Source organism: Suncus etruscus, chromosome 7 (genome assembly GCF_024139225.1).
Source record: "Suncus etruscus isolate mSunEtr1 chromosome 7, mSunEtr1.pri.cur, whole genome shotgun sequence".
Classification (NCBI taxonomy): Eukaryota; Metazoa; Chordata; class Mammalia; order Eulipotyphla; family Soricidae; genus Suncus; species Suncus etruscus.
Window position 1 is genome coordinate 16,877,929 of NC_064854.1, and position 27,313 is coordinate 16,905,241.

General features: G+C 44.7%; 2 protein-coding genes across 2 annotated transcripts in view; one reads left to right on the plus strand and one right to left on the minus strand.

Moving 5' to 3' along the window:
• ANKRD16 (ankyrin repeat domain 16) overlaps positions 1 to 27,313 on the minus strand; it is a 256,684-nt gene that overhangs the window by 78,523 nt on the left and 150,848 nt on the right. The gene's annotated exons all lie outside the window — the stretch shown is intronic.
• LOC126013299 (39S ribosomal protein L42, mitochondrial-like) lies at positions 5,374 to 5,939 on the plus strand. Its single transcript, XM_049776335.1, has one exon. It carries the CDS (start codon positions 5,429 to 5,431, stop codon positions 5,858 to 5,860), a length of 432 nt encoding a protein of 143 aa, XP_049632292.1. The 5' UTR covers positions 5,374 to 5,428; the 3' UTR covers positions 5,861 to 5,939.

The following is a 27,313-nucleotide window of genomic DNA, read 5'->3' on the forward strand; positions in this document are numbered from 1 at the left end:
GGCCACCTGGGACCAGAGGTGCTGATGGTGAATTCTTCTGAGCTTCCTGTTTTCTCAGTAATTTTCAGCTTCTAGAAAAGCAAGAAGTAGCAAGTGCATATTTTACTGAGCTAAGAGGTTATGTAGTTTAAAAAAAAAAAAGAGCAAATGTAGTAACAGCCCACTGAATGGTGGTCCTCCGAACCCTTACATGTGAATTTTGTTCCTATGTGAGCTTGATTTGGTAGACTTTCTGTTAGTTCTTTGGGAGGGGCGATGAATATCATTATTTTGTTCAGGAGCATTTCATTCTCTTCAAACTGACATAGTGAGGCCAGAGTGGTAGTATAGCAGGAATGGCATTTGCCTTGCATGCAGCTTGACCCAGATTCAACCCCTGGCATCTCATAGGGTCCCCTGAGATGGAGTAATTTCTGAATGCAGATCCAGGAATAGCCCCTGAGCACTTCCTGGTGTGACCACCCAAAATCAGAACAACCCTCCCAAAACTGATATAGATATTAAGATACTAATATTTCTTTTTTTTTTTTTTTTTTGGTTTTTGGGTCACACCCGGAACGCTCAGGGGTTACTCCTGGCTATGCACTCAGAAGTCAGGGGATCGAACTGCGGTCCGTCCTAGGCTAGCGCTGGCAAGGCAGACACCTTACCTCTAGCGCCACCACGCCGGTCCCAAGAGACTACTATTTCAAGCAAGCCAAACGAGCAAGAATTTTAGAGTTCTTTTCTAAAAAATATTCTAAAGCACCCAGTGGGTTAGAAGAGTGTACATTTATGGAATGAGTCAAATACAGTATGCTATGCTGACTTTGTAATAGGACTAATTTTTGATCAATAAACATTTGAGGTAACTATCATGCTGAAAAGTTTTAAATGGTGCTGTAAATCATGGTGCCTCAAAATTAAAAAATGATAAATGTCTATAAAATTATTTTTAGAAAAGCGAGTTTTTGGGGTCAGAGAAATAGCACAATGGGTAGGTCATTTGCCTTGCATGTTGCTGACCTGAGTTCAATCCCCTGTATCCCATATTGTCCCCCAAACCTACCAGGAGTGATTTCTGAGCACAGAGCAGGGAATAATCCCTGAGTGATGCCGGGTGTGCCCCCCCTCAAAAAAAGGAGGTTTTAGGGCTGTAGACAACTCAGAATATGAAGCACAAGGTTTAGATGCAGGTTCTACACCCAGAGCCACCTGATTCTCAGTGCACCAAGCCTGAAAGAACCGTAGTATGCTGGGTGTGCTCCACAAAATAGCTTTAAAAATAAATATCAATGCTCCCATTAAATTTGCACATAGCTGACAGATATCCGGCCTCTGAACTGACTTTTGTGTATGTGGTCATGGACAAGAGAGGGGAGGAAGAAGAGAAAGAGGAGGGGGAGAAAAGTAGGAGGTAGAACATGGCATTTGCATATGATCTCTGGTCTAAGTAACTTCAAATCCTCTGCAAAAAAAACTGTCCCCACGATTCTTTTCAGTAACTTGTAGCTTCAGAGCTTGAAAAACGAAAACAAAAAAAACACAAAGGAAAGGAAAACAGAAAGAAAACACAGGGTCATTCTGGGCACTGGAGCCAAAGGATTCTTTCTTTATAGGCAATTTATTTTTTCCTTTTTTTTTTGTTTGTTTTTTGGGCCACACCAGGCGGTGCTCAGGGGTTACTCCTGGCTGTCTGCTCAGAAATAGCTCCTGGCAGGCACGGGGGACCATATGGGACACCGGGATTCAAACCAACCACCTTTGGTCCTGGATCGGCTGCTTGCAAAGCAAACACCGCTGTGCTATCTCTCCAGGCCCCGGCTATTTATTTATTTATTGGCAATTTATTTTTTTAATGGGACACCTAATAGAATTCAAACCAGACAGAGGCCCCTTGGAAGAAACCCCAAATGACATTCACAAGTGGTTCAAGTTCACAAGTTCCTGGAACCTGAATTATCTGTTTCATCAGCCATGGTCAAACAGAGTACTTATTCATCAAATGAACCAACTTTATTCTAAGAAGTTCAGAACTTTGCTGAGTGACTTCATCTTTTTCCTCCCAAACTGCCACGCGGCATGTTGGCATCTGTCCAGGAGATGGTACCTGCCAGTGTGGGCCATGTCCAGCCATGGAGGCCAGACTGAGCTCAGGATCCTCGTAGGGTCTTATCTCCTGCATATTACTGTTCAGGCCACACTCTCCCATCCTTACACCATCCTTCATGATTGGTGACAAGCCTTGTACAGGAAGGATGCGGCTTCGTCCCTGCTGGCTGCCTTCTTGTGCAGTCACCACGGCTACCATTGGGGCCAGCATGTGGCCCATCCTGGCATCACTGCTGGAAGGGGATGACAAATCCAGGTCCTTATGCTGCTGCTAATGCTGCAGCAAACATAGTAGCGCTGTGGACAGGGTGTTCAGAAGGGTGGGAAAAGCAGGGAGCACAGCAGCTGAGTGTCCAGAGTTCACAGGGACTGAGGGATACATTGCAGATATTTGGGGGGCTAAGTGCAACCCCCACAGATGCATAACGTCCCCCAGGCAGGCTGAGTCCTTCCCCTCTTCATGGACATGGCCCCCTTTAAAATAGTAAATGGGCCATATACTGTGGTCATCATCGGTAGGACACCAAGACCCTAAACTTTGGCTTTGTGTTTGGAGTCCAGCCAACCCACCCTTTAGTGGCCCATGATTCAGAGGCTCCTGGCACCCCCTTTCAAAGCTGGCAGACCTTGCCCAACCTTGCCCAAAGCTTTCATTCTAACCAAAGACCATGGCACTGGGCTAAGTGGAGCTATATCATCTGTTGGATTAATCAATTTCCATTCTATTCAGGATATTTCTTCTTTACTGATGCTTGTTACTCATTTGGATGGTAGCACCTTTGGATTGAAGCACCTTTGGATTGGTGTCTTAGACCATCTGTTCTCCACCCCAGGGTGTTATCCTTGGATTCCCAATAAAGCCTGCCGGTCTCAGGGAGAAACTGCTTGCGGATCTGATTTTCTACAACTGAGCTAATTGCTTGCTAGGCTCAGAAGGCTTGATGTGGAAATTCCTGAATCTGTTTATCTCCTTAACTGTGTGTGTATTATTTCCTGTGTCTGCATCTGCTTCCAGGCCCACATCTACCCAATCTCATGGAATTGAGGCATGAGGCTGACACTTCTCTGGTGCCTGGAACAGGGACCCCATCTATGACTGGTGAGACGTTCTCTGGAGTAGTCTCATGGTTGCGGAAGTGGATTTTTTCCACTCGAATTTTTAATTTAGCTCCTATTTGGTTCAAAGTTATGACAATGGTGTGGCTTTGGGTCAAGGGGCCCTGGCCTCCCTTACATATATTGCTACCTTCTTTTATTTCAAAAGTCAAGATAAAACATACTGACATAGTAATTATACATTGGTTACTCTGGTAGTGATCCTTCTCAGCATTTTAGTTTGTATGTATTGTGAAATGTGAAAAATTCAGGTCAAGCGTTCTGAAATCGCACCAACTGTTTCTGAAATGTTTTCAACCGTTTGAAGTGCCCTCCTACTATTTCTGAAAAGTCTCCAACCTCAGAAAAACAAAAGCATGTTCCCAACAGTGACACATGCTCAAGCCAAAAGCCCTGACACTGTATTTCACTATCTCCACTGGCGCTAAGCCATAAGAGCTGCCAGCTGCTTTACCAGTTGACACTGATTTACTAAATGAAATGGATGCCAAATTTGAGATAGTGCCAATCCAATCGATGCTGAGTCAGAAAGAGATCTGTAAGATTACTGCCCCCTGCTGCAACTCCACAGGGAGTGTGGGACAAATATCACCCCACTTCCACCATGAATCCTCAGGAAGTTTAGTATTACCAGGAGTAAAACCTAAATACTGCCCAGTGTGGCCCCAAAATAAAACAAAACACAAAAAGAATGCACTTTTTTTTAGTTTTTTGGGCCACACCCGTTTGATGCTCAGGGTTACTCCTGGCTAAGTGCTCGGAAATTGCCCCAGGCTTGGGGGGACCATATGGGATGCCCAGGGATCAAACCGCGGTCGTGATCTTTCCTTGGCTAGCGCTTGCAAGGCAGACACCTTACCTCTAGTGCCACCTCGCTGACCCCAAGAATGCACTTTCTTTTTTTTCTTTTTTTCTTTTTTTTTTTTTTTGGTTTTTGGGCTACACCCGGTGATGCTCAGGGGTTACTCCTGGCTGTCTGCTCAGAAATAGCTCCTGGCAGGCACGGGGGACCATATGGGACACCGGGATTTGAACCAACCACCTTTGGTCCTGGATCGGCTGCTTGCAAGGCAAACACCGCTGTGCTATCTCTTCGGGCCCGCACTTTCTTTCATACACAATGAAATACTATGCAGCTCTAATAAAGAAAAATCGTGCAAGTTACATGAATAAAATTAGAAGATATCATACTAAGTGAAGCTACTCAGAAGAAAGTACATTGATACAGAACAATCTCTGTGGGACTTAAAGATATACAGCAAGGTAGCAACAAGGGTCAAAAGCAAAATAGTGGGAAAACTCATCCACACAATTGAGTTGATGGGGTAGAGATTTGAAAGGGAGAGATGTTGAGGTCCTTAGAGGGAGAAAGAAGGGTATACTGGTCATAGATGTGGTGTTAGAATTATTGCATCAAAAATATTGCAAACCACAAAATATCAATCAATAAAAAATTAAAGGCAAAGGATGTCCTTTATTGACTATTATGTAATATTCTGTTTTTTAATTTTCATATGCAATTCCTAAGATATAATTTCATTAAATGAACAGGTGTTCATTGCAAACACACTGACATCAACTCTCAAAATTTCTAAAATAACCTTTGAAATAATTATTTCAACCAACCTTCTTGTTTTATAGTTGTTTTAAGTTTGATGTGCTACATCTCATGATATCACAGGCTCACAAACTACTTGAAAGTTATATTTTTTGGTTGGGGCCACACCCAGAAGTTCTCAGGGATCACTCTTGGTTCTGTGCTCAGGAGTCACTCTGAGGGTACCCAGAGATCATAACTGGTGCTTGTGATCGAGCCCAGGTCAACCACATAAAAGGCAAATGCTAGGGCCTTGAGAGATAGCACAGCAGAGTTTGCCTTGCAAGCAGCCGATCCAGGACCAAAGGTGGTTGGTTCGAATCCCAGTGTCCTATATGGTCCCCCGTGCCTGCCAGGAGCTATTTCTGAGCAGACAGCCAGGAGTAACCCCTGAGCAACGCCGGGTGTGGCCCAAAAACCAAAAAAAAAAAAAAAAAAAAGGCAAATGCTGTATCTGATGTACTATCAAACTGATTCCCAAAGTTAGATTTCTTTTATTTTGCTCTTGAATTCTGTAAATTTTTATCATCTTTTAATATTTCTAAAAAATTCCTCAAATAGAGGCAAGATGGCGGATTTGCTGTGAGCAGCTGTCAAGGGAGAAAAGTTGTTTCTGGATTCACCATGGCTCTAGCAGCAGTAAAATGGGCAACATCAGGTAGAACTCTCTTGAGACATTTACTTCCAATTCAAAATGGAGCTTTGTATTGTGTTTGTCTTTGCAAATCTACGTTTTCTTCTCTTCCAGATGACTATAATTGCAAAGCTGAGCTTGCTTTAACGTCTGATGGAAGGACAATCGTTTGCTACCACCCTTCTGTGGACATTCCGTATGAGCACACAAAACCTATTCCTCGACCAGATCCTGTGCAGAATAATGAAGAAACATATGATAAAGTGCTAAAGACCAGATTACAAGAGAAAAATGTATGTTCTGAGCAAGGACCCATGATAGAACAGCTGAGCAAAATGTTCTTTACTACCAAGCACCATTGGTACCCTCGTGGACAGTATCATAGACGTCGCAGGAAGCTGAATCCTCCAAAGGACAGATGAGATTGAGTTTTTGGAATCAGGGAAATGTTACTGTTTAATTGGCCATTTGAGAAAACACAATCTGATATATCACTGCTATTTTTTAATTATCTTTATTTAAACACCATGATTACAAATATAATTGTAGTTGTATGATTACAGTCATGTAAAGAACACCCCCCTTCACCAGTGCAGGATTCCCACCACAATTTCCCAGATCTACCTACTCTCCACCCCACCCACACCTGTACTCGAGACAGGCTTTCTTTTTCCCTCATTCATTCACATTGTTATGATAGTTTTCAGTGTAGTTATTTCTCTAACTGCACTTATCACTCTATGTGGTGAGCTTCATGTCATTAGCTGCACCTACATGGGAGGATGGGGGGAAGTAAGGGTTGGGACTGAGGCAGTAAAATATTAGAAATGAGCTTTGATATCACTGCTATGTTATACATTAAAAATATAATAAAGTGTTTTCATATAAAAAATTTCTCAAATATTGAGGTGCCTAGTTTCCTCTCCATTTTCTGACTATCTAAGGGGGTCACACAGTTCTAGAGAACAGAGTTCAGTTTTGCTGTCTGTATAGTCTTGGGGGTAAGGGAGTGTATGACAGTATTTCAGATAATTTCCAAAGCCCTCTTAACTCTAAAGAAATTTCCGGGGCCGGAGAGATAGCATGGAGGTAAGGCGTTTGCCTTTCATGCAGGAGGTCATCGGTTCGAATCCCGGCGCCCCATATGGTCCCCTGTGCCTGCCAGGAGCAATTTCTGAGCCTGGAGCCAGGAATAACCCCTGAGCACTGCCAGGTGTGACCCAAAAACCAAAAAAAAAAAAAAAAAAAAAAAAAAGAAATTTCCTTCTTGTAAACTAAGAGCCTAGAAAATATCCTCCAAGTACTAGGGATTAATGAGATCATCAGAATGATAGGACAAGATAGCTGGTGGAACTAGAAAGGATTCCTAAGTCTAGACACACTTCTACTACTTGCAGGGCCTAGGAAAAGACAAAAATTCAGGGCAATGCTTTTTATTTGTGAATATTTAAATGCTATTAATGAAACAAACATTATTATTATACATATATATTATGCATTATTGTTATACATATGATTAGGTATTGTTATTTCTCAATGTTCGTTAAATAAACATGTGCCCCATCTTAAAAAAAAAGTTTAGTTACTACATATCCAGAACCAACTTCCTCCCATTACGGAAAGCAATCCAATCCTCACCTATCTCTGGGTTTATTTGGGGGGGGGCGTTTGGGGTCACACCCAGCAGCGCTCAGGGGTTACTCCTGGCCTCTATGCTCAGAAATCACTCCTGGCAGGCTCAAGGGACCATATGAGATGCTGGGATTTGAAATACCTACCTTCTGCATGCAAGGCAAATGCCCTTACCCTCCATGCTATCTCTGACCTCCTTTGTGGTTAGTTTAAACCTATAGAATATTTCAATTGATTTTTAAGAGAGCATACTTGAAGTATAGCTCCACTTTTTCTGTTTTGTATGTAAGTCTTTGATACCTTGGCGTGATGATAGGTATTCTTTTTTTTTAATTTTACTACTGTAACTAAGACTTGCCTAAATGCTTCCCAACTTTTACTGTGGAAAATGTGGTTTGTTTTTTTTTTTTTTTGGGCCACACCCGGTGACGCTCAGCGGGTTACTCCCTGGCTATGCGACTCAGAAGTCCTTCTGGCTTGGGGGACCATATGGGACCACCGGGGGGATCGAACCTCGGTCCATCCAAGGCTAGCGCAGGCAAGGCAGGCACCTTACCTCTAGCGCCACCGCCCAGCCCCGGAAAATCGTGGTCTTGTTGAAGCCAGCCTAAATCACTCTGGAAGATTACCGTTGCAGGAGTTCTATTGAGCTGTACATTGGGGAAGGGGAGATCTCAGCCACAAACAAGCAGGCAAAATTGTTGTCTTTGGAATTCATTAGAAAGCTCGCTTTGAAGGCTTCGCGGAAAAAAATTATGCTGATACCGAATTTAAGGGTAGTTATACAAAAATTTTCAGGGTTCGAGCCTTATGCAAAATTCTGGAGAAACTGACAAAAGCTATATGCGAGGCAGATTAAAGACAAGGTAGCCAACAGATCCTGATAAAAATGTTAGCCTTTGAAAATGCCAATGAAAATTGTCAGGCTGGGCCAGAGAGATGGCATGGCTGGTAGGGCACTTGCCTTGCAGTGCTGAAGGACTGTGGTTCAAATCCCGGCAACCCATATGGTCCCCCTGAGCCTGCCAGGAGCAATTTCTGAGCGTAGAGCCAGGACTAACCTCTGAGTGCTGCCGGACCGTGACCCAAAAACCAAAAAAAAAATAAAAAAAAAAAAAAGGAAAGGAAAAGAAAGGAAAAGAAAAACTGTGCCATTAGGGACGAGGCTGTCATGGAATTTTTTACTTGTTTGCCGGAATATTGGGACATGCAATCTCTATTGCCCCCTTTATAACCCTAATGCCTATGCAGAAGGCGAACTCCCTGGGAACCAAATCAGATACAATTTTCTAGTTAGGAGATAACAGTGTATTCACCCCAGGAAACCACCTGAACTTTGCCTGAGGTATGGCCAAAGGGTTCCATTGGCGTAGGTTGTCTCTCACTCTTTTTACTCATATCTAGAACAACTGGGGAAGAGTCCCCTCACCTAGCCCTGTGAGTTCAGGTCAGATGCTTTAACCTGTGGCAAATGGGATATCTAGGTAAAGATTGAAGGATGCCACCCCTTTCTGCTCTGGTTCCCAGACCCACCCCATAGAGGCCAAGATTTAATCATCCAGTCTCAGGAAACTGAGTCAGGGATCAATTCCAGGCCTCACAAAACCAGGGAACTTTTCCATCAACAATTCAGCTTCCCTTGGGCCCGGAGAGATAGCACAGCGGTGTTTACCTTGCAAACAGCCAATCCAGGACCAAAGGTGGTTGGTTCGAATCCCGGTGTCCCATATGGTCCCCCGTGCCTGCCAGGAGCTATTTCTGAGCAGACAGCCAGGAGTAACCCCTGAGCACCGCCGGGTGTGACCCAAAAACCAAAAAAAAAAACAAAAAAAAAAAAAAAACAAAAAACAATTCAGCTTCCCAGCCTGGCCCAAGAGAACTTCATAGAATATACCCATTAAAACCTGCCACTTCAGGAAGCTGTGCTCTTGATATTCCCTGCCCTGAATAATTCACCATAATACCAGCTCAGTGTTCTTACAAGATAAGATCTGACATAAAAGGACTGATTCCTTCAGAAACTATGGGCCTGATTATAGGGAGAAGCAGCCTAACTCTCTTTTTTTTTCTTTTTTGGTTTTTGGGCTACACCCAGTGATGCTCAGGGGTTACTCCTGGCTATGAACTCAGAAATCGATCCTGGCAGGCTGGGGGACCATATGGGATGCTGGGATTCGAACCACCCTCCTTCTGCATCTAAGGCAAATGCCTTACGCCTTATAGCTGTACTATCTCTCCCCCCCCCCTTCCCGCCCTTAACTCTTTTTTTTTTTTGGTTTTTGGGCCACACCCGTTTGACGCTCAGGGGTTACTCCTGGCTATGAGCTCAGAAATAGCCCCTGTCTTGGGGGACACCGGGGAATCGAACCGCGGTCCGTCCTACGCTAGCGCTTGCAAGGCAGACACCTTACCTCTAGCGCCACCTTCCCAGCCCCAGCGCCCTTAACTCTTAAAGGTATTTCTGTTATCTGGTAATTATAGGATTCTGACCACATTCGGAAAAATAAATAGTTCCTGTTTTTCCTGTCTTTAGTTTTGGGCTTTTAAAAAAGGTGAAAACATAGCTCAAATTTTATTACTTCCCTTTTGCTATGGCTGGCAAAAAAGAATGTATCGGAGAAGAAGTTTCACGAAGTACAAACCCCTGATGTTTCTTCATTTACTGCTAAGCTTAAGGAAGAAAAACCAATGTTAACCCTTGAAATTTCAGAGTGGGATGCTTCGAAAGTAATGTTTGACTCTGGACACTGAAGTCTTTCTGTGATTGCCATTAAAAACATTGAACCCGGCGCGGTGGCGCTCGGAGGTAAAGGTGCCCTGCCTTGCCTGCGCTAGCCTAGGACGGACCGCGCGTCTCCGATCCCCTGGCGTCCCATATGGTCCCCCCAAGAAGCCAGGAGCCAACTTCTGAGCGCACTAGCCAGGAGTAACCCCTGAGCGTCACAGGGTGTGGCCAAAAACCAAAAAAAAAAAAAAAAAAAAAAAGAAAACATTGAACCCCACAACTCGGACCCTTGCAAGATAATACCTTATAGACTGACAGGGAATAGGTGGTGATCCTTGCTCCCAAGTATCTGTCTGTCAGAATGCTAGGTTTTGACGTGCTTGGAGTCAGAAATACACCGTCACTCCTCTTTCTATCACACACCAGCTCTAGTTTCCTTACAACCCCACTGGGGCACAGTTTGCATAAGCAATAGAGGGGGAATATCACGTCCTTCACTCAGTGCCCTCTCAAATTATCAGCTCAAAAGCTTTGCCTCTGGCCCAAACACCCTCCAGCCCACCAGCTCAAACATTTTATGCCTTTTTAATTGGGGCCACTAGGTTAAAGCACTCGCACCAATTCTAATTGAATGACAGATTGAAACGTTCCAATCTGGATTCCCAGTGGCTCACAGAACAGCACAAAACTCTAGAGACGCTGAAAAATCTAGTTAATGAGCAGCTAAGAATGAGAACATTGAAACCTACTTTTTAAAATAGAATCCCCATATACTACTATATGTATATATATATATATATATGTATATATATACATATATATATATATATAATCCAAAAGAAATTTGGTAGCTGAAGACTTTTATCTGATATAAAAGCTGTCAATTCCCCAGAGAGATAGCACAGCGGTGTTTGCCTTGCAAGCAGCCGATCCAGGACCAAAGGTGATTGGTTCGAATCCCGGTGTCCCATATGTTCCCCCGTGCCTGCCAGGAGCTATTTATGAGCAGACAGCCAGGAGTAACCCCTGAGCACTGCCGGGTGTGGCCCAAAAACAAAAAAAAAAAAAAAAAAAAAGAGTTACTCCTGGCTGTACACTCAGAAATCGCCCCTGGCAGGCACGGGGGACAATATGGGATGCTGGGATTCGAATCACCATCCTTCTGCCTGAAAGGCAAAGGCCTTACCTCCATGCTATCTCTCCGGCCCCTCAGTTCTTAACTCCTCAGGAACTGGAACCCCACCTCCCAGTCCAACTCCTGCTTTGGGCCTGGGAAGCTACTGCTGATTGCTCTCACGAGGCCCCCCATTTCTTCATCCCCCCTTCACAATGGACTGTTGCTCGTCTTCAGCTCTAGGACCATTTCCTGATTGGTGACTGCTGAGAGTCATATTTTCAGACTCCACTTTGCCCAATTGAAGATGTGATCTGGATTTTATTTCCCCCTCAGATTATTTCAAAAGACTTAAATGGGATATGTATATCTTCCTTTGTTATATTCTTTGTTTTTGTTATTTACTTTATTTTTGGTTCTTTGGGTCACATCCAGCAGTGCTGAGGGTTTACTCCTGGCTCTATGCTACAGAAATTCGTTCCCTGGTGGCCTCAGGGCGACCATATGGGATCGCCCACGGATTTGAAATACCATCCTTCTGCATGCAAGGCAAATGCCCCTACCTCCATGTTATCTCTCCAGGCCCCCTTTGTATATTTCTTTTTCTTTCTTCTTTTTTCTTTTTCTTTTTTTTTTTTTTTTTTTTGGTTTTTTGGGCCATACTCGGCTGTGCTCAGGGGTTACTCCTGGCTATCTGCTCAGAAATAGCTCCTGGCAGGCACGGGGGACCATATGGGACACCGGGATTCAAACCAACCACCTTTGGTCCAGGATTGGCTGCTTGCAAGGCAAACGCCGCTGCGCTATCTCTCTGGGCCCCCTTTGTATATTTCTTTAGGTATATTTTCTCAATATGTATAATTCTTTATATACTTTTTATGTGGATGTAGTTTCCTTCCTCCTCTTTGAATTTGTAGGAATTATAGATGATAGTATTCTTCGAGTTTTGTGCTTTTGATAGAACTAGGTTATAGGGATATTTTGGTTTGATATTATTTCCCCCATAGGCATCACTAGTATTCTGTGGCATTGTTTTTTTGTTTTGTTTTGTTTTTGTTTTGTTTTTTTGGTTTTTGGGTCACACCCGGCAGCACTTTGGTGTTACTCTTGGCTCCACACTCAGAAATCACTCCTGGCAGGCTCGGGGAACCATATGGAATGCCGGGATTCAAACCAATGACCTTCTGCATGAAAGGCAAATGCCTTACCTCCATGCTATCTCTCAGGCTCCATAGGCATTGTTTTTTTGTTTTGTTTTGTTTTGCATGGGCACATTAAAATGGGGAAATTTTAAGGCCGGAGAGATGGCGGTGGAGGTAGAGCATTTGCCTTGTATGCAGAAGGATGGTGGTTCGAATCCCAGCATCCCATATGGTCCCCAGAGCCTGCCAGGAATGATTTCTGAGCATAGAGCCAGGAGTAACCCCTGAGCGCAGCAGGGTGTGACCCAAAAACACAAAATAAATAAATAAATAAATGGTGAATTTTAGATATAGAGAGGAATTACAATCCATTAGGAATGGGAACTCCAAAATTTTTGTTATGGGAGGGGGGGGCTTTCACCCTGAACATTTGCCATAGTGACTTGACTCAAGCTTCATTCACTTGGGACATTGGCCAATTACCCCTGAAACTTGGGTCCCATCTTTGAATCCAGCACAACGTTCTGCACCAACACTAGGAATTGACCTTCTACTAGGATGGGCTCTAGAACTGTTTTGACACCTATTTGCCCCAGTGTGGCTTTAAATGACACTCTGATGATGACTTGGAAAGCATTAACAACTTGCTTTCATGGAAAAGTTCCCATGCCTTGCCACACTAACAGTGAAATGATACCAGGAGATGCTTCATGACAACCTGACCTTGACATAGGACCTATGCAAACACCAAGATCTCTAATTACTGAAGCCTGTCTGTGACAACCATGTTTGAGGAGAATCTGTCCTGGGATCATGAAGAAAGACTTTGGAGTTAAACAAATTAGTATGTCTGCGAGCCTGTAGTTGGCTCTTATGGCAAGATGTTTCATGGGTGGGGACACCCTATTTTTAGGCAAAGGTTTTTTTCTTTCTAATTTCCACCAACATTTTGCTGTGTCTATGCAAAAAAACTGCCACCACCTTTTATTGTTTTAAATAGAGACATCTGGGCTGAAGAGATAGCACAGCGGCGTTTGCCTTGCAAGCAGCCGATCCAGGACCAAAAGTGATTGGTTCTAATCCCGGTGTCCCATATGGTCCCCCCGTGCCTGCCAGAGCTATTTCTGAGCAGACAGCCAGGAGTAACCCCTGAGCAACGCCGGGTGGTGGCCCAAAAAACCAAAAACCTAAATGAATAAATAAATAAATAAATAGAGACATCCACCTTTTTCTTAGAACCTTGGGACATGAATTACTCTGTTTTCACCTCATATTTCTGCATTTTTCTATAAAGTTCAAAAGGGGAGATGTTAGATTAACCGGTTTCCATTCTATTCAGGATATTTCTTCTTTGCTGATGCTTGTTACTCATTGAATGAAAGCACCTTTGGATTGAAGCACCTTTGGATTGGTGTCTTAGACCACCTGTTCTCCACCCCCAGGAAGTGCTCTTTGGGCTCCCAATAAAGCCTGCCGGTCTCAGAGAGAACTGCTTGTGGTTTTGATTTTCCACAACTGAGCTATCTGCTTGCTTGGATTGAAAGGCTTGCTGTGGAAATTCCTGAACCTGATTTATATTCTCCTTAACTGTGTGTATATTATTTCCTGTGTCTGCATTTGCTTCCAGAGCCGAGTCTGCCCAATCTCCTGAGTTTTGGGGTATGAGGCTTCTGTTTCAGTCAATCTCCTGGTTTCTTTTGGTCCCAATCTGCTAGTGGGGTCTTGGCATCTCCTCTATGCATGGGGTTTCACTGAACTCCTGAAGTTCTTCCCTGGCTAGTCCTGTTTCTATGCCCATGAGGTCTGATACCCAGATGGGCAGTGCCCCTAAGAGCTTTTCTTTTTCCATGTCACAACTTTGTATATGCAGAAATTGTGGGTTCACCTCCTTTCCTCCCTTTGCAAGAGCCTGGAAAACCAGGATCCCCCCACAGTGATCTTAGGAAAGGCAGAAGTTTCTGCACCTCTCCTCATTTTACTGGACAGATTGTGGGATCTGAGTCTACCCTGTGCAACCATCTGAGCCTGTTCTCTGCAGCCCAACAGTAGCCCATTTGCCCTCCTGTGTCTCCTCCAGTGCCAAGGAAACTTTAGATCCTTTTCTCAGTAACTTTCTCAGCTCTGACGCTGTCACACTTATTGGTCATCGTCCATCATCCATCAGCTCACGGAATCTACTGGGAAGCAGGCTTTGCCCCCCTGTACCCACCTGCTTAGCACTAGCCCAATGGTCCCTGCATTATTAATCTCACCCGCTCTGAACTTCTCTGCCCGGCAGAGCCTCAGATTCTTCCTTTGGGTCCCCAGATGGCAGGACAACAAGTCCAGAAACCTGGGGACCAGGATCTCACTTTGCTCTAATCTTGACTCAGATGGAGCCAGGGGAGCCCAGAACTGAGTGAGCCATGTGTCAAACAATAGGATTTCCCTGCGTTTCTCTTACTGTCTAGTATTCCCTGTCTAAAAGAGAACTGTCTAGTATTCCCTGTCTAAAGAGAACAAAATCCTTTCTCCACTCTCTATCGACAGACTTTCTATTTATTTCCAGTTTGGGCTGTGTCATATAATTCCTCTGAAAATGCTCTTTCTGGACAGATATGAGCACCAACCTTTGTTTTCTCGGGCAGAGATGAAGGAGCAAGATTTCAGGGTCCCTTAGGAACTCTGTGCTAATGATTATACTGCAACTATAACCATTCTAACCACTGAATTTTTACTTTCAGAGATTCTGTTGATAGGGAAGGCGCTTTACAGTGCTTTGCATTTTTCTAACGAAATAGCAGTGTTGTTTCTCCTTCACATACTCCCTGGACCATTGAATCTTTTACTGTCCAGTGAAACTTGCAGCCCTCAGTTGAATCTCAGAACGGTTGAAACTGTTCAAGCTGAACCCTGCCAACACAGGCTTCAAACTTAGGTCAGGAGCATTAGCGAATAATATTTCCAGGGAACTTTTTAATCTAGCCTGGTGCTGACAAGCAGGTCTCATGCTCATGTTAAAAAACTGTACATAGGGGCCAGCGAGGTGGCGCCTAGAGGTAAGGTGTCTGCCTCTGCAAGTGCTAGCCAAGGAAGGACCGCTGGTTTTGATCCCCCCAGCGTCCCATATGGTCCCCCCCAAGCCAGGGGGCAATTTCTGAGCACTTAGCCAGGAGTAACTCCTGAGCATCAAACAGGTGTTGGTCTCCCCCCAAAAAAAAACCCTACGCTACATATGCAGCTTCTTTTTAATAGAATTATTAGGAATTCCTTTAAGTGTTCTGGGTCTCTTATATGCTAACAAAACATCTCTATCTGGTGGTATCTATTGCAAATATTTTCCCCTAGTAAGTTTCAATTTTCACTTTCTTAGTGGTTGGCTCAATAAATTGAAGGGCATACATATATTTAACAACAACAACAAAAAAAACCCCACCTCTGAACTAGTTTACAAAACTGCTAAAAAATAGTTTTGGAAAATGAGAACAACTTTCTTAGATTTTCAGGGAGTACTATGTTTTGCATTGAATTCTTGTTTCTGTCTGATTACTCAGAGCAGACATGGTCACTGGCCAAGAGTTCAGGACTTTGTGGCAAGCTTAGACTTTATGGCTCAACACCCTCCAAAAGGCTGAGTGGTTCTTGCCAAAAACCCGTGGTTGCAGCATTGGCCGATTCTCAGAACTACGTGGGACCTTCAAAACCATACCCTATGTCAGGCTGTGCACCTTGAGTTTCACACTTAATCAGCCTGGGCATGGAGCTGAGGAAACAGAGTTTTCAGACATTTTCCAAGTCATTTTCCACTGCAAACCTGTGCTGAGAAACTCGGCTGACCAGGTCACTCAAGGAGTGAGACAAAGGGTCTAGAGGCAGGTGGGCAGAGCATCACTGCTGATAGTATGTGTACAAGTGATGCTTTTGGTCTAGACCCTGTGATGCTCAGGGCTTACTCCTGGTTCTTTACTCGGTCACTTCTGATGGGGGTTCAGAAGACCAAATAGATTGTCGAGATTGAACCTGGTTTGGCTCTATGTAAGTCAAAGTGCCCTCCCCTGCTGTCCTACCTCTTTGGCCCAAATCTGTTCTTCTTTTGTTATGTTTCTAGGATCCCTTCATATCACTCAGATTCTAACAAATAGGTTTTTTTTTTCCCCTGCTGTTCTATATTCTGTATGGTATTCCATGGTACTATTGCTCCAGCCCCTATTCATAGTAATTTTTTTTAAATCAGTCTAAGAAAAAAATATCTTTTTTGTCATGTCTATGGTTATATAAAGGAAAAAATTTGTAAACATTTTCAAATGGTAAGTGGCTTTCAAATATAAAAGCCATACATTATAACAAGGCATAATTCTGCAAGGAAGGTAAAGTTAAATAAATTCATCTAGGAAAAAGGGGAGCAAATAAATACATTTATAACACCTGAAATAGGTTAATAGGGGTTGTTTTTTTGTTTGTTTCTGAGGCCACACCCAATGATACTCAGGAACTATTCCTGACTCTGTGCTCAGGAGTGGTCCCGGGAGATGTTCAGGAGACCAATATGTGGTGCCAGGGATCAAACCAAGATTTTGGAGGAAATCACAGAATATTTGTCTTGTGACTAGAGAGCAATGCACAGTCACAAACAGGTGACAAAGGCAACGGGGAGCCAGAGAAAAGCAGAGAAGACCAGACAAAGCAGGCTGTGTAGATGACTGGACCTAACTAGGAACTCCACTGCTGAGTTCTGGTGTCTTGTGAGAAAGAACAAGATGGTGAATGTGGGGGGGGGCGCAGCATGTCTCCCTGTTTCACTCACATTCAACACATAGTACACAGCGGCCACTACAACTAAGAATCAAGTAAAAGTCAATCCAAAAGATCACTCAGCTGTGCCATGGGCCCCTGGCTGCTTAGTACGATGGTGTGAGCAAAAATCCGTGTGTGTGTGTGTGTGTGTGTGTGTGTGTGCGTAGCGCAGCGAGTGTGCAGCAAGGAGCAAAGAATATAATATTCTAGAGCTAGAGTCTGGGTTGTGTAGAGCCCCAAAGGAAGAATTTTTTAATTATTTATTTATTCTTTTTTTTGTGGGGGGGTTGGGCCACACTCAGTGACATTCAGCAGGGTTACTCCTGGCTCTGTGCCTCAGATATCACCTCTTGGCAGGCCTCAGGGAACCATATGCAAAGCTGTGGATAGAACCTGGGTTGCGTCCCGGTTTGGCATGTGCAAGGCTAACACCCTCCCTAATGCTTGTGCTATCACTCTCCTGCCCAAGGATAGATTTTTAAATAATAACTAACAAAAGTGATAAGAAAATTATAAATGAACCAAGCAACATAATTTAGAAAAAAATATGGGACAGGGATGAACAATTTTTACACCCACAACAAATGGCAATTTTACTCTCTCTGCATGGCTTTCTCCTGTCTGGTCCCATGCCTCTAAGACCAGCCTCCTTCTGAGCAAGCGAAAAAAACTCACTCAACACTCTCAGGAGAAAACCTAACGAGAAAGACAGAGGCAAGTAAAGACTCCTGCAGAGAAATAACTGTCTCTGCCCTTCAGATCCCGAGAACTGCGAGCTGGCTGCTTCCTGTTTGCACGAATGGCTTCTGCCTTGTTCACATATTTTGCCTTGTGCTCGCTGCAGCCCATGCATGAGAAATGGAGGTTCCGGGGCCGGGCGGTGGCGCTAGAGGCTACAGGGTGCCTGCCTTGACTGCGCTAGCCTAGGACGGACGCGGTTCGATCCACCCGCGTGTCCCATATGGTCCCCCAAGCCAGGAGCAACTTCTTGAGCGCATAGCCAGGAGTAACCCCTGAGCGTCACTGGGTGTGGCCCCCAAAAAACAAAAAAACAAAAAAAACAAAAACAAAACAAACAAAAAGAGAAATGGAGCGTTCCCCCACTGCTGACAGATGGGAGCTGTCCTCAGGGGTCCTGCTAAGAAGAGCGGGGTCTGGGTGCAGGCAACGGAGTAATAAGCAAAGCCCAGGCAGGGTCCCTTCGAGGCCATGGGGCAGGGCTCACCATCCAGGAATCGGATGGAGTAAATGCGTCCCTTGGAATCAATAAGGTTCCTGGAGAACCCCTGTGTCGCCAGTTAATTCTCTCTCTCTCTCTCTCTCTCTCTCTCTCTCTCTCTCTCTTCTCTCTCCTCTCTCTCTCTCTCCTCTTCTCTCTCCTCCTCTCTCTCTTCTCTCTCCCCCCCTCTCCATTCATCCCCTGAGTGATAGCCAGAGATAAGAGGAAATCTGGGGGTAAGTGGCCACTTTCTGTTCATTTTCTTAGGGTTCCTTGGTACCTATGGGAAGTCTGGGATAAATCGGACACACTTGCATTAGAAAGAAAAGGGATTGGGGCCGGAGAGGTGCACTAGAGTAAGGTGTCTGCCTTGCAAGCGCTAGCATAGGACGGACCGCAGTTCGATCCCCCGGAAGATCCCATATGGTCCCCCCAAGCCCAGTGAGCGATTTCTGAGCGCCATAGCCAAGAGTAACTCTGAGCGTCAAACAGTGTGGCCCAAAAACCAAAAAATAAAAAAAAAAAGGAAAAATTCAGGGGCTGGAGCTGTGGTGCAGGGCATCTGCCTTGAGTGAGCTAGCCTAGGACGAAACTGTGGTTCAATCCCTCAGCGTCCCATATGGTCTCCCAAGCCAGGAGCAATTTCTTTTTTTTCTTCTTCTTTTTCTTTTGGTTTTGGGGTCACACCTGGCAGCGTTAGGGGTTCCTCTGGCTCTACACTTAGAAATCGCCCCTGACAGCACAGGGAACCATATGAGATGCCGGATTTCGAACACTGTCCTTCCATATGCAAGGCAAACACCCTACCTCCATGCTATCTCTCCGGTCCCCAGGAAGCAATTTCTGACGCTCCATATCAGGAATAACCCCTGAGTGTCACGGGTGTGGTCCCAAAAACCAAAAACAACAAAACAAAAAAACAAAAAACAAAAACAAATTCAGGAAAGGTGCAGCACCAGAACAGGGTGAAAATAAGCACATGAATCTCTGTTCATTTGTCCCTTTAATTTTATTTTGTTTGTGTCTTGGGGCCATAACCTAGCAATTTTTAGGGGGTGATTCCTGGTTCTGCCCTCAGACAAACTCCCAACCCTTCTGGTCCACTGGAATTAATTTTGTTCTGGGGACAGAGAGCACAGCAGTAGGGTGTTTGCTTTGGCAAGCAGCAGATCCCAGAACCAAATGCGTGGTTCAAATCCTGGCATCCCAACTATGGTTCCCCCAAGCCTGCCAGGAACTATTTCTGATTGCAGAGCCAGGAGGAACCCCTGAACACCACCCAGGTGTGGTTCCAAACACAAAACAACAACAAAAAGTCTTGTTCTGAAGGAAATTCAAAGTAGAGTTGGTGGTTAAGGATAGAAAAAGGTGATCTTAGCTCTACATCAGGCAATTTTTTAGAGGTTCTGCCACCTCTAGTATCCTCAGTAGTGGCAGCCATCTGGATAACTCATCTCTGGGGAGCACGAAATACCTGGGTAGACCATTGCTGCTCGGTGCGTAGGGCATTTATTTTGTATGTGGCAGATATTGAGGATGGACACTGTTCGATTCCGTGCGTGTCCCATATGGTCCCCTGAGCCAGAGACCAATTTCTGAGCTTCCCACTGGTGTAGCCCCCAAAACAAAACAACAAAAAGAGAGAAAGAAGAGAGAGAGAGAGAGAGAGAGAGAGAGAGAGAGAGAGAGAGAGAAGAAAGAAAGAAAGACAAGAAAAGAAAAAGAAAGAAAAGCAAAGAAAAGAAAGAAAACGAAAGAAGAAAGAAGAAAGAAGAACAGAAAGACGGGCCTGGCTGGTGGCGCTAAAGGTAAGGTGCCTGCCTTGCCTGCGCTAGCCTTGGATGGACCCGCGGTTCGATCCCCCGGTGTCCCATATGGTCCCCCAAAGCCAGGAGCAACTTCTGAGCACATAGCCAGGAATAACCCCTGAGTGTTACCGGGTGTGACCCAAAAACCAAAAAAAAAAAAAAAAAAAAAAAAAAAGGAAGCGAAGGAAGGAAGGAGGAAAGGAACGGAAGGAAGGAAAGAAAGAAAGAAAGAAAGGAAAGAACAGAAAGAAAAGAAAGAAAGAAAGCAAGCAAGCAAGCAAGCAAGCAAGCAAGCAAGCAAGCAAAGAAAGAAAAGAAAGAAAAGAAGAAAGAAAGACAAGACAGAAAGAAAGAAAGAAAAGAAGAAAAAAAAGAAAGAAGAAAGAAAGAAAGAAGAAATTGCCTACTGTATCTCTCTTGTCAAGGCTGATCCTGAGAAAATGCTTGTCCCCTGTCATCTGAGCCAGCCCAGGCCTCAACTGACTGATGGCTCTTGGATTTCTTTAAGTCTGTCCTGAATTATCTCTTCTTTCTCTTCTTTTGGCTTCTGGGCCACAGCCAGTAGTGCTTCAGGGCTGACTCCTGCCTCTGTGCTCAGGGCCTTACTCCTGGCTCTGTGCTCAGGACTAACTCCTGGCATAGCTTGGGGGTAATCTATACCAGTATTGGGGATGGAACTGCCATGTGAGGTGCATTTGCCCTCTTTGTTGTAATATCTTAGCCCCTCTTCTCTCTCTCCCACTCGAAGCATAATTGGCACATACCTTCTTTCAGTTCCAGACAACACTGATGTGTGTGCAGGCAAAATGACCATACCACATGTCCATTTGTCCTCAGTAACTTTCCCTTTGCCTTCCCCATCACTGACTTCCAGCTCCTGGCCTTTTTACTTCATCTCCTAGTTCCACTTCTGGCCTCACCCCTCCTTCCTGGATATACAAAGTCACATCTCCAGTATCTGCACGGCCCAACCCGTGACCTTCAGCTTTCCTCCCAATTTTCCTTGGTGGCAGTTCCAGTCCTCTCAGCAGACTGCGCTTATGACAAAAACATTCACCATGTCCTCCTCTTGGGGTCCCAGGGTCCTTGCCAGCTGCTACATTTTTTGTTTGTTTTTGTTTTTGTTTTTGTTTTTTGTCCTTTGGGCCACACCCGGCGGTGCTCAGGGGTTACTCCTGTCTGTCTGCTCAGAAACAGCTCCTGGCAGGCACGGGGGACCTTATGGGACCACTGGGATTCGAACCAACCACCTTTGGTCTTGGATCGGCTGCTTGCAAGGCAAACGCCACTGTGCTATCTCTCAGGCCCTGCTACATTTTTTGCCAGTTCAGATGGGCAAGTGGACACAGAATCAGCACCCCTTCCCGGGGCCACTGGTCACCCTTCTTGGGTCCCTGGGAAGACCCTGAGTCAAGGTTCCTTTAGGTCGGGTAAGCACTGTGTTCTGGTTGTGCTCCTGAGGTAGGGCTCCCTTTTCCTGTGGAAACCTCACCACAGCATCTCATTGCCACACTCAATTTCCCTGAGAGAGATTCTTTGGGAAGGGCGGATGATTCCTCCTCACCTCTTGTCACAGCCTTCCTCATTCCACGTCCTCGTGTTAGGTTTGAGTTGACACTGGAAATGAGAGTCAAAGACCACCTCCGATAATGCAAGGTGCCAAAGGGAGTGTTTATTTGTTAACCAAGGTCCGAGCCACATCCCACTAGGGGAGTCTTGACAAGGACCCCGAGTTCAATCTTTAGGCAGTTTATATGAAAATTACAAGCATTGGGGTTGGAGAGATTTAGCATGGAGGTAAGATGTTTGTTTGCCTTGCATGCAGAAGGACAGTGGTTCGAATCCCAGCATCCCATTCGGTCCCCCCGAGCCTGCCAGGAGTGATTTCTGAGCGTAGGAGCCAGGAGTGACCCCTGAGCGCTGCCGGGTGTGTCCCAAAACCAAAATAAAATAAAATAAAATAAAATAAATAAAATAAAAATTACAAGCATTAACAGAATAGTAATAGACAAATCATTTCATTGTATAGGTTGTCTTAATCACTGATTTATCTGGCTCATCCTTGGTTGTCTAGGGATACTATAATTTGAACCCTGGTTGTCAGGGGAATCTTCTGATTTAGACTTTTGGTTTGTTAAAGGACTACTCATTTTCCAAGCTCACTTAACCCCCTACTTCCTTATTCCTGGAGGGCACCAGTTGTTGATTTTATTTCCCGAGTTTAACTCTCTCCCTGCCTTTAGCTAGGAGTGGAAAAGTACCTCTTACTAGGGTTTTGGGCTTGTCTTAGTCTACAGTTCCTTATCATGGACTTAGAGGGAGAAATCCTTGGGCCTTACACTTGTACATCAGCAACTGGGCTGGCTGTGATGGCCTAGTCCTCTTCGAGGCGACCCCATGAAGGTTGCTCACCTTACGCTGCCCCCTCATCAGGGCTCTCAAGCTGGCTTTGTCCTTCCCTGCACTGAGGGGGTAGCTCTAAGCCACAGCACCCAGGGTTACTCACTCAGAAGTTTCTGTTCTGAATGGCTGCAGAGACTGACAGAGGCCTTCACTAATGTATCCACCCATTCAGGCCTGAGTGTGTGGATATCATAGTGGGGAGGCGACTACCTTTAATTATAAACAGCTTGAAATAGCTCTTTGTTATAAACAATAGAATCTTGGTGTTGGGTCAGATTCAGGCCCTCACAGCCTTAAAGTATAAGCTCTGCCACTGAGGGCAAAGAGTTAGTTTTGGGGATTGAAAAGATAAATTCACAGTAAGGTGCTGGGGGTCCAGGTTTCCTTCCTGGGAACAAGAACAGTCCCCTGGACACTGCCAAGAGTGAGCCCTGAAGCCAGCCGGTGTAGCCTGAAAAAAAAAAAAAGAATAACAACAACAACAACAACAAGAACAAAAGGATTTGTTTTAAACAATCAAAGGCACCAATTTGTTAAAAGTGCTAAAAATCGTATCCAGAACAAACAGCAATTGATAGAAAATGAATAACAACTTTTGTTTTGTTTTTTTTGTTTTGTTTTGGAGTCACACCAGTACTCAGGGGTTACACCTGGTTCTGCGCTCAGAAATCACTCCTGACAGGCATGGGGTACCATATGGGCTGCTGGGATTTGAACCTCCATCCATTGTGGCTTGGCTGTGTACAAGGCAAATGTCTTGCCGCTGTGCTTTTTCTCTGGCCCACACCTTTTCTTTCTTTTTTTTTTTGGTTTTTGGGCCGCACCTATTGATGCTCAGGGGTTACTCCTGGCTATGTGCTCAGAAATTGCTCCTGGCTTGGGGGGGACCATATGGGATGCCGGGATTGAACTGAGGTTCATCCTAGGCTAGTGCTTGCAAGGCAGACACCTTACCTCTAGCACCACCGCTCTGGCCCCCCACACCTTTTCTTAAGAGCTGGCAAATTCTATAGACTAAAAAGTAATGGTTTCATCCTTTTTATTTTTATTTATTTATTTATTTTTTGTGTGTGTTTTTTGGGTCACGCTCGGCAGTGCTCAGGGTTACTCCTGGCTCCATGCTCAAAAATTGCTCCTGGCAGGCACGGGGGACCATATGGGATGCCGGGATTCGAACCGATGACCTTCTGCATGAAAGGCAAACGCCTTACTTCCATGCTATCTCTCCGGCCCCCATCCTTTTTATTATTAAAATGTGCATACTTGCTCCCTAGACAAATTCAAATGGGCAAAAATATAGAGCTATTCCAATCTCACTCTTCAGAAACAGATTAGGAAAAAGCCCATGAAGACTTCCTCCATATCTATTTATATATCTTAATTATTTTAAAATAAAAATGGGCTCCTCCCATATAAACTGTCACTCAACACAATATTTTCCACTTTACAATGGACTCTGACTTATAAATAGAATCAGAGAGATAGTACTGCAAATAGGGTTTTTCCCTTGCATAGGTGTTCCATCCCTGGTATCCCAGATAGCCTACCAAGGCCTGTCAAGAGTGGCTACTGAGCACTACTGGGTGTGAATCCCCCCAAAAAACGATTGTTGTAGATTTTAAATTATTTCTAATTTTTTTTATTGTAAACATTTCAGAACAGAAATAACTTCAGAAAAGATTCTGAAAGTTGGATGAACTGATTTAGGAAACAATAATTTCTCCCTGGTGGCTGCCAAGGCCCATGCACAGCGGGAGCCATGGGGCTGACTGAGTTGTCCTGTGGCTAAACCTCTCTCTTAGCACGTCACTGTCCCTGAAGTCCATGTGCTGATTCTTAACTTCCTGGGCTTCCTCCAGTGTGTCATGGGGCCACTGGGGTTGTGGCAGTGCCCTAGTTCCTTTGGGCCAATCCCTCCCTTCTAAAACATCAGCCCTGTGGTCTCCCCCAGGGTGAGCGTCAGTGTCTTATTCCACCATCCCCTTTACGGAGGCCCAGTGTCCATAGTGTCCAGGCATGGCTGCTTCTTGAGGCTCACTAGATATCCTATCTTCAATGGGGGGCTCATCCCCCAACCTTCCTGCTGCCCCCCCCGACCTGCTGCGACCTTCTCAGACTCTCCCTGTGCTGAAGTATGGGAAAGTAGAATATCCCCTGAGAATGCCCAGAGCGCCCCCCAAATGGGAGGGGATTGTGTCTATGGTCAGTGTCCCTAAGGGCCACTTGCTCCACACAAGGAGGGGAAAGGGGAGTCACTGGATCCCGATGGGAGGAGCACGCAGGGCACTTTCTGGGAGAACTAGTCCTGACAAGCTCAGCAATTAGGGTGTTGTCCCAGTGGTTTGGGGCCACTGAGGTAGCACTGGCTTTCGAGCTTCCCTCGTGGTGCTAGGAGAAGAGCCAGGCCCAGGGAGCAAGTGTATTCATGTGTTCACTTCTTTTCTATTCTGTTCATTCTATTCATTCTATTTGTTCTATGTATTCAATTAGTTCATCTCATTCACTTGTTCACTTATTCATTCTTAACATTCATTTATTTATGACTTTGTTCATTCATTCATTAACTTCCACAGAAGGTGTTGGGGTCGAAGGTGACTTGGGATTCTTTTGAGGGTCAGCGGGTGGCACTGCTGAGCCTGCCTGCACTGTCCCATTGACTGGAAGCCTCTTCCCAGGGACATCTCTGTCTTCACAGGGTACTTGTCTTGAGCCTAATTGGGAGATGAGTGTCCCCTTAAAATATAGCAGGTTTTCTTGCTTTTTGTACAGATCTCATCAAAGTCATTTTTCTTGGCCATTTGCCTCGACATGTGCTCTGTTTCCCTCACTTCCTGTTGGGTTGTTGCTGTCGTTTCTGTTTGGGTGGGTAATAGCTTATCTGATTATTTGAGAAAAGTCAACTCTGGATTAATTTCTTACCCACGTATTTTCCTGATTTTATTTAAATTAATTACTCCTTTCTGATTTCCATATTAAATTTGTTCTATTTGCAGGGGGAGGGGCATCCTGCTGTGCTCAGTTTTTCCTCCTGGCTCTCAGGGATTATTCTGGCGGGCTCAGGAGACCAGATATGGTACTGAGGATGGAATTGGGACTGGTCATGTGTAAGGCAAAGGCTTTAATCCTGGATGATCTATCCAGCCCTTTTTCAGTTGTTTGTGTTTTTTTTTTTTTTTTTTTTTTTTTTGGTTTTTGGGTCACACCCGGCCGTGCTCAGGGGTTACTCCTGGCTGTCTGCTCAAAAATAGCTCCTGGCAAGCCCGGGGAACCATATGGGACACCGGGATTCGAACCAACCACCTTAGGTTCTGGATCGGCTGCTTGCAAGGCAAACACCGTTGTGCTATCTCTCCAGGCCCTTCAGTTGTTTGTTTTAGTCCTATTTTTTTCTTTTTAGTCTTTCTGTTTTCTTTCTTTCTTTCTTTCTTTCTTTCTTTTCTTTCTTTCTTTCTTTCTTCTTTCTTTCTTTCTTTCTTTCTTTCTTTCTTCTTTCTTTCTTTTCTTTCTTTCTTTCTTCTTCTTTCTTTCTTCTTTCTTTCTTTCTTTTCTTCTTCTTCTTCTTCTTCTTCTTCCTTCCTTCCTTCCTTCCTCCTTCCTTCCTTCCTTCCTCCTTCCTTCCTTCCTTCCTTCCTTCCTTCCTTCCTTCCTTCCTTCCTTCCTTCTTCCTTCCTTCCTTCCTTCCTTCCTTCCTCCTTCCTTCCTCTCTCTCTCTCTCTCTCTCTCTCTCTCTCTCTCTCTCTCTCTCTCTCTCTCCCTCCCTCCCTCCCTCCCTCCCTCCCTCCCTCCTCCCTTCCTTCCTTCTTTCTTTTTTGCTACACTCAGTGGCACTTAGGGGTTACTTCTGGCTCTGTGCTCAGAAATCACTCCTGGCTCAGGGGACCTTACAGAATGCTGAGGATTGAACCCACATCCATCTTGGGTGAGATGTGTGCAAGGCAAATGCTCTACTGCTGTGCTACCACCCCAGTCCCTATTTTTTCTTTGTCAGGCAGTGACCTGTTTTTATCCTACTTCTTGCTCCTTGTATAGGTGGTTGGTCCCTTTACTTTATTCTGTTTAATTTCTTTTTATTTTTTTCTTTTTGATTTTTTGGGTCACACCCGGCCGCGCTCAGGGGTTACTCCTGTTCAAGAATCGCTCCCTGAAGGCTCAGGGGACCATATGAGATGCCGGGATTCAAACCACCGACCTTCTGCATGACAGACAAACACCTTACCTCCATGCTATCTCTCTGGCCCTGAGTGTCATTCTTGAATCCGTGATTTCCCCTCAGTATTTTTTTTCCCCACAGTCATAGAAGAAGCACATCTGATCGTTCTTGGGTGCCTCTGGTGCCGCCAGAGGTGCTTAGTCAATGCCAGGGATCGACCCAACACAGGTACATGCTCTACCACATATAACTGCATCCTTTGCTTTCCTATGAGCACGATTTTAGCCAAATTCCCGAGCTATGATATTGTCGTATCATTTTCATACTTTTCTAAGTGTTATTTTAATTTCTTTCTTTCTTTTTTTTTGGTTTTTGGGTCACACCCGGCAGTGCTCAGGGGTTACTCCCCAGCTCCTATGCTGCTTCCTGCAGGGCTCGGGGGACCATATGGATGCTGGGATTCGAACCACTGCCTTCTGCATGCAAGGCAAATGTCCTACCTCCATGCTATCTCTCCGACCCACTTTTCTTAAGAGTTAATCTCTTTCATTTTTCTTTTGGATCCAAATGTTACTTAAGCATGATTATTTTCCAGGGAGTAGGGATGTTTATTTTTTGGTTTGGTTGTTCACCCAGATAATATTTTCCATATCATTATACTTACTAGAATAGATGAAGAATTTCCCTGTGACTTAAAATATGACATTTTGCTGTGAATGTGTCAAGAACACTTAAAAAGATGTCATCTTAGCATTAGCGAAGATCTACCACACTAATTGTATTTTTAGGTTTTCTCTCTCCTCACTTACCTTTTGTGACAAGAATATATCATGTTTGTCTGGACTCATTCTCTTTATCTCTCCTATGTTTGCTACAAAGGCTTGCTATTGGTGAGTAGGTGTTTCCATT

Coding starts and splice junctions, on each gene's coding strand:
- LOC126013299 (XM_049776335.1), top strand. CDS start 5,429: ATGGCTCTAGCAGCAGTAAAATGGGCAACATCAGGTAGAACTCTCTTG.